The sequence below is a fragment of the Acyrthosiphon pisum genome, chromosome A1, assembly GCF_005508785.2.
Source record: "Acyrthosiphon pisum isolate AL4f chromosome A1, pea_aphid_22Mar2018_4r6ur, whole genome shotgun sequence".
NCBI lineage: Eukaryota > Metazoa > Arthropoda > Insecta > Hemiptera > Aphididae > Acyrthosiphon > Acyrthosiphon pisum.
This window is the reverse complement of record NC_042494.1, coordinates 168133597-168141934: the sequence shown is the minus strand read 5'-3', so window position 1 is coordinate 168141934 and position 8338 is coordinate 168133597. Positions and strand designations below refer to the sequence as shown.

At 28.9% G+C, this 8338-nt stretch overlaps 1 protein-coding gene across 1 annotated transcript in view; it reads left to right on the top strand.

Moving 5' to 3' along the window:
- Positions 1-394: 394 nt before the first annotated feature.
- LOC100301916 (uncharacterized) overlaps positions 395-8338 on the top strand; it is a gene marked incomplete at its 5' end in the record, with an annotated part of 13601 nt that continues 5657 nt past the window's right edge. The window contains 6 exon segments of the mRNA NM_001160413.1: positions 395-410; positions 2697-2708; positions 3474-3482; positions 3989-3997; positions 4675-4689; positions 6611-6622. Coding sequence (NP_001153885.1) covers positions 395-410; positions 2697-2708; positions 3474-3482; positions 3989-3997; positions 4675-4689; positions 6611-6622 — 73 coding nt within the window.

Here is an 8338-nt window from a genome sequence, read left to right as displayed (position 1 = left end):
TGCGGTATGGTCTATGACCTGAACTGTGTAATGTTTATTACACATGATGGTGTATGAGCAATGCTTTATCTGGCAATTTTTTCTGATTTGTTATAAGAACAAATATTACACATAAACACAACTACCTAAATTCAAATCATAATTTAATATTAGAAAATACGCTACCTACTTATAATCTATTTAAATTTTGTAACACTGTACGCGTATTTGGAAATTGGAATTAACTAAGGAAGTTTAAGACTGGTCAAAAATTAGAAGCTCTTATGATCACAAATTAATACACTAAATCCATAGAAACGGACAAAAATGTGAAAAAATATTACAATAATGTAATTATATCATATTATAAATCATTTATAATTATACTTTTATATTACCTCCCGTTGTTTTAATTCTAGAAACAAATACTAGTAAGTCTTTTTTTCTTTATTTTATACAATATTATATTGGTTTAATCTTACATATATTCTATAAGATGTTTATACCGTTTTCAAGAGGCCACATTTTCACTCCGATTAGATAGCTCGTCATTATACCATGCCGATCAGCTTACATTCAAAGAATGATAAGACGCTATTGCCTATAAAAATTAAAAATAAACATATAGTAGCTAAAAACAAAAATATTATTACCCATATCACCGGCAATGTGGTATATTTTATTTTTTTTAGTTGTGTATTTATTAATCTATTATAGTAGTAATGGTGAGGGCGGAGAGTATAAAATATATAAGTTGGAAGTGACATAATAGACTAAATTATAAAAAAAGTAACAGTTTTTTTCAACTTACTATTATAATCAAAAAAAAAAATCAAAGTCAGATAGATTATCGTTACAGTAATGTACAACTCTGATGATGGGACTATGATGATCAAAAGAGTTTCTATTAAAAAAAAAAAAACCCAAAGTTATTTTGTTATCGCTGCAATAACCCGCACCACGGCGATGGAAGACATAAGTGCCAAGATGAGATACGAAAAAAAGTCGTATCGTACAAAAGTGCCAAAATCATATCGTGCATAAGCGCCAAAATCCTAGGTACCCGTGTGCCACGGTTAATAGATATTAAATAACAGATATTGAATTTAGAACTATATCGTTCAAAAACTCCAAACGCTTAATCTTAATCAACAAATGTATAATCTAATAAATAATTGTACAATGGAAGAAATACCAGGATGGTGAAATAAATCGTGTAGAATATGTGAAAAAAGTGGGATTAAAAAATTAACCAATTTATTACTGAAAAAAAAATTACAAAAAATTTTAAAATTATTACAAAAAAAGTATTACCAAGATTTTATAGGCCCAAGGGCCACTTAGTTTCATGCTACGCCACTGTGTTCGTCATTCGTCTTGAACTTGAACTGAAGCCTCTCCAGAAATTGTAATGTACTTATTGTACCTACGTCCTACGACCAGCAGTTTGTCTTCTTTGAGCCAATGGGGAAAGGCCAAGTAGTTATTGATATACTGGTGGGTAATGCGTAGTCATCCAGTTACATAATTCTAATAAATCACAGAATCATAAATCTCCTGTCTTTATTTATTTTTCCCCAAAAAAAAGGTTATAATACAATATAATATTATGCATTGGTGTTGTCATCAGTTAATTTTATTACAAAATTATAGAAAATCTTAAGAAGGTTTTGTACAAATATTCGGAACTTTAAGCGTTTTTAAACGGCAAATAGCAGGGCTTGAAACCGTTTTAAAATCGATTTCAGAAACAGGTATAAACCGTTTTAAAACCGAAACCGAAACCGTAATCAAAAACGAAACCGACAACAATTGGATACCGGTATAAATCAAAATCGAAACCGTAAAAAATGGAAAACGGTATTAAATTCAAAATCCAATATCTGAAAAAAATGGAAATTGTTATTTTTTTTTATTAATTGACGTGTTTCTAAATACATAAATTCCATTAATACGCATAATTAATACTCATAATAAAATTGAGATCATAATTAAAATATTGATAACCATTTCATTATTCGCATAATTATTATAATTATAGTTACTAACAAATACTATATATGACAATACGGGACAAACAATGATAATTGTATAGACGACACAGCCCCCTGAAAATACTTTAGAAACCAGTATACCTATACAAAACCGAAACCGAAACCGAAATTTCTTATTACCGGTATTGCTAAGTTGAAACCGAAATCGTAAAATTTCAAAACCGGTATACAAAATCGAAACCGAAACCGATATTTCCTAATACCGGTGTTGAAAAATTGAAACCGAAATCGAAAAAATTAAAAACCGGTATACAAAATCGAAACCGAAACCGAAATTATTTCAATCGGTTTCAAGCCCTGGTAAATAGGCAAGAAAATATAGTTTAATATTCTATTTCTAATCTAGGATTGTATAAAAATAAAATATGTTTATGTTCAAAATACTAGAGTTTTCTATTTTGAGTGACTAGATACATAATGAGAACTATTATGTTACCAAGTAATAGTTATTAAACTAACTGGTAAATTGATCCTGTAATAGTTAATTCATCTCAATCCCAATAGAAACATAATTATATAATACACTTGTTGTAGATAGTTATTTTATTGATGATATTAGTGCTTAACTTAAATGTCTATAATTTTGATTACATATTTAATAACTTTTAAGTTAATTAATATAAAAATTAGCCATGCATAAACCTATTTGTATTTTTTATTTAGAAACATTAAAAAGTACGTAGTTTTTTTATTTTATATTGTATTGCAAACTTGTGTAATAAAGAATATTTTGTTTTTTTTTTTTTTTATTGGATAACATGCGGCAACATAGGCCATTGGGTGTTAGGATGGAACTGTAGGTTTATAGATTGGGTAGGGGGAACACGTGTGTGTTGGGTTTTGGCAGAATTTTTGATTGGGCACCCGTAGGTATCTGCCATGCCCGTATGGGGCCGGACACCGTGACTTTCCCGAAGAAAAATGCCGCCCGGTGGCCGGGAATCGAACCAGCAACGGCAGCGCCGCAACCGACGCCTTAGACCGCCTTAGACCGCCTTAGAATAACATTATATGGCATGGGGCTTTGTATATTATATTCTCAATTACTGTATTTTCACAATAATGTAATCCAAATTATGAAAATAGGGATATAGATATCTTAAAGGAAAACTATAATATCCGTTAAACATTTGCCATTATTTTCCACTATTTAATTTCCAATTATATAAAAAAAAAACGTGGCCCCTTAATTTGTATTTGTTTGAAATATGCTTCCTTTGAAACTAAACAATATACACAATCTATCGACTACAAATACAGATTGTACGTCCAACTTATGAAAAGATAATGGTTTGAAATTTGTTTTAACTTTCAACATATTATTTGAAAAACCTATTGATTATACATTCTTAAAATAAATCTTTATTGAAATGTTAAATTAAGTTTTATAATTATTACTTGTATTATTTACTTATTAATTATTATTATATTTTTTTGTAGCTAATGTCGGTACGTCGTATATTTTAGTTATCTATTTTATTCTGTGTGAGATTTCCAGATAATAATATCAGATATAATATTTATTATTTTGTCTATTAGCTTGAATGTCCATTTGTTGATAAATATAATATGAACATTAAAGATCAGAAACATTAGAGTAAATGTTGTTTGTAATATTTAAGAACGAGGAACTGTTTTTTAAAAAACGTCACGTTAAAAAGAAACGTTTCAATCGCTGTTATTATTTTTGTATCTAAATTTCAATTATTCTAACACCTGAGTCGGGGGTTCTGCAATTAAATACCCTCCATATGTGAAGTACAATATACAAAAACGACATTAAATACATTTTTTAAACATCCATTCGTAATAACTATGCAAATAGTACCTAATATGTACAGACAGTCAATATTTATAATAACGTCAGTATTCATACATTTTCATTTAAGAGTATGATATTGTATCTAATTGTATTATTGAAAACTTTTTTATATTATAATAAATATTTTTTGCAGAGAAATTTCGTAAGTATGTTTTATGTTGATTGTCATATTTTTACTTTCTCTTCTCCTGGAATGGCCAGATGACAAATTAAATAGTGTTGTTTAATTATATCCTGTATCGAAGGAATTTCTGTTCAAAAACTGTTCTTTAATAATTGAATACTTGAATGTTTTGATATTACACTCCTAACGTATGATGTATAATCTTACAGATACACATTTTTGCTTGATAAATTATAAATATTAAATATTAATATTACCAACGTATAACTTATGTGAATGTCTTTCTAATTAAAACGCATTTTCATTATTTCATAATATACCTAGTTGTTATAGATCTCTTCAAAACAATGTTATCTGTATCTATCATGAATTAATAAGGTGGCTATATTATTCGGTCTAACCTTAAATTGTAGTTTTACAAGTTCTAATTTCGGTTTGAAATTTATGGAAGCGTAGATTTTATTTATTTGTTTGATTCACTGTACCATGATTATTATAAATAATTAATTTTAATGTTTTGAGTAACACTTTATAAAAATTTGATAGACTTTTTTCCCCCAAAAATTTAGATATTAGCTTTAATCATGATAATAATTATATACATAATATACATTATATATACAATATACATATATGCATATAATAGTACAAATTTTTTTACTCTATTCTAATAAATTAAACTTTATCATTTACAGTAAATAGTATAAAACGTACGTATTATTTAATAATTTTTAATATTCAATAGGTACATTATAATATTATTTTGCATGGAATCGGTGTTTTAAATGTTTGCGATTTTGATGGAGTTCATTCAAAGTAATTTTTAAACGGATAGGTATAAAAAAAAATTAGGGCTGCAATTTTGATATTAATTAAAGCACTAAGTTGAGAGGAAACTTGTTCTACATAATATAGAAATTTTTTTACCGAATATAATTGTTTTTATACCAACTTAAATTGAAAAAAAACAATTTGAATATCTACATATATAAATAACACAAAAAGAGCCGAAATAATTTGTGATAATGTACTCGTCCTAAATTCGATTATTATGTATCAAAATACTTAGAAAATTTTTTTTCTTTGAAAAATTATGCTGCCATTCAAAAAAGTAAAAAACATAAAAAAATATAAGGATAAAAAATATTTAAAATTATAATTTTTTAATAAAAACATTGCTTTTTTAACAACTTGAAACTATGTAAAAAAATATTTTCAAAACCATTATTACTTTTTGAGATAGTGGGTGTTTTACGCTTAATGAATCATATTAATAGGTACTTCGTTTGCAATTAGACGAGTTAAGTGATAGACTAATCTAATCATATTTAGAAGTAGATTAGAAATCATCTTATAAACCACTTATGGCTTATGGCACTTATTAGAACCAAATAAAACTCCCAATTATAGCAAAATTCGTCTTTTATTATTTTTATTCTAATGCAAATGGCGATCAACCGGTAAACCTTTTCCATCTATTATTTCTATGCTATTACAAAATGCTTCGATGTTCAATTTTAAGGATAGTCTTAAGTTAAAATTGGATTTAGTTTGTACTTTTGAGACGTAAGAAATGTAAATTCACAGAACTTTTCAAAATATTCAGGATGAAAAAAAAATAAAGAAAAACCTCAGATTCTTAATTATTAAAAACAGTTTTTGTCAAAATCAAAAAATTTAATTTTTATACCTAGTTGAATAAAAAATGCCTGTAGAAACTTTAAATATTCACTGAATAAATTTATATAAACAATAATTACTATATGAGTAATATGACTTAAGGGGGCTGGAGCGTGATTTATTTTCGGTCGAAATAATAGCTCACGACTTCAATCACTACGCCCAATATAATGTTCCGATATTAATTTTGAAAGCAAATTTGAATTTGTCACTACATTATCTATGCTTTGACAATTTCAGTTTTCTGATTTTTATTTGTTTTTACTTAGAAATTTACTAATAAAAAGAGTAAAAATAGAACATATTCATAATTGAAATTTAAATATATTGATATAGAATATGAAAAATGTACGACAGTTAAAGCATAGTAAATTTAGAGGAGAATTCAAATCTGCTTTCAAAATTATAATCGGAACATCCTACTGAGCGTAGTGATTGAAGTCAGAGGTAGTATTTTTTGAAAAAAAATGTTTGTCATTTTATAAAGCAATAAATGGTGACATGGGCATGCGCGTAGCTAAAATTACAGACGTACATCCCTGTAACTATAATGTCCCTATAAAACGTGATCAGTACTACGAATTACGCAAACTAATGTTCATTTACTTTCAACACATACACAAGACCCGGATAAACAGAAATATAAAATGCCTAGTTGTTACTCCTTAGAATTGATTACGCTCCAGCCCCTTAACTTTTTTTTTTTTTATTGATCAGTAAAAGACAATCTACAATCTATACAACAGTGTGCACATTAATTAGATGAGATAAAATAATACAAAACAAGTAACAATGAATATTATGGTTTTGGGAAATTACCCAGTTGTAACACCCAGTACGTGAATACCCCTTAACTTAGATGTCTATAATTGTGTTTACATGTTTAATAACTTTTGAGCCAATCAATATATAAATTATCCTTGCATAAACCTATTTGTATTTTTTATTTAGCAAAACCAACAAGTATGTAATTTGTTTTTTATATTTTTTATATTTTCACTATTTAAGACATAGGTATACATTTCAGCCCATCTCTTGATTTCAGCCACGATATTAATGTTAGGTACCACCTGTTAAGCGCTGAAAGTCTTGAGTTTTATAAAGCGCAATACTAAAATGTTAAGTTCCATCCGTTGTCTGCGTACACTTTACATATCTCTTGTGCGCTCTATTCTAGAATATGGTATAATAGTTTGGCACCCCTACCTAAAAAATTGATTTCGATAATAATCGACATTGATTTCATAATGACAATAATTTATTCACGATGTCAGCTTTATAGTTATTGCTGTACGGGAAATGTGTGATGATACTTAGCGTATTGTATTCCCAATAGGGAAAAATTAATTTTTTCCCTTTTTATTAGTTTAATATTTTGGCCATATTTTTAGTTATGAAATTACGCGATCTAGAGTTGAATTATAGTATAATATAACAGGTAACTAGAAGTTATCGTCAGAAAGTTAAAAAAAAATTTTTTAATGTTATTATAACATTTGTATATTTATATTATTCGTAATTATAATATTAGTAGGTATACCATTATACTAATATCATTACAGCCGCACTATGAGAGTGAAATTTATTATTTATTCGATTATCATTATCATTATGATATGCGTGTACTGCCACGAAGGGTTCACTATCAAAGTTCGTTTTAACTTCCTTCTGTTTTTTATTTGCTTCGTGAATATTTTTCACTAAATTAAATAACGAGTTGTGTGATGTATTGCATTAAAAACATTTTTTAGTTAAATTAATATAGTATGCGATTGTTTAAAAACCGAAAAATACTCCGATGTAGCACACATTTAATTTCTAGTATTAAAAATACCTTTTTTGTCTGTGCTGGGCTAAGGGTGGACGTTTATCTGCATTACCGAATCAACAGTCTTTGTATAAGCTTGTGCTAAAACGTTTTTATTAATGCATCTTGCTGTCAGTGTGTCCCACGCGGTATCTTCATTTTCAGTAGCCGTCTCTAATGATTGTATAATGTTAGCAGCTGTTCCAGATATAGATGATTTTAAGTAGAAAAACAGTTCAGCCGCAACGTTCAACATGAACACACACACGTCGTAATCGTCTGCGCTCCGTTATCTTATTGCTATTACATACCTAATTTGTCACAATAACATTACGCCATTATCATGCCGCGTACTCCTAATTCAACGAAGCGAAACCTATCTACCAGTTCGCCCAGTCAAGTCGACAAAAATACAAAAGTTTTTATCACCCCGAACCGTTACGCCGTACTCAACACCGGTGAAGACAAAGTACTCACCACACCTTCAACTGGCACCACGGAAGATCCGGACAGTCTACCTCACTAAGTTCACAACGCTAAACCCGTGGCCCCTCCTATCCGCATCAAAAACATATCCAACTACTCAGCATTCAACACCGTTCTAAAAAATATCACCGGACCCAATGGTTTCACCTGTAAGTCAACTCCGTCATACCTCATTGTACAACCCACCGACAAACGAACTTACAATGCAATAATAGTTCATTTACACGATACAAGCGCTAGTTTTCATTCGTTCCCCCCCCCCAAACCATCGCACATACAGAGTCGTCATCAAAAATCTACATAGTTCCACCTTACTCACCGATATTACTTCTGCTCTTACTGAACTGGGACATTCAGTCAAGAGTATTCACAATGCCAAAAAACAG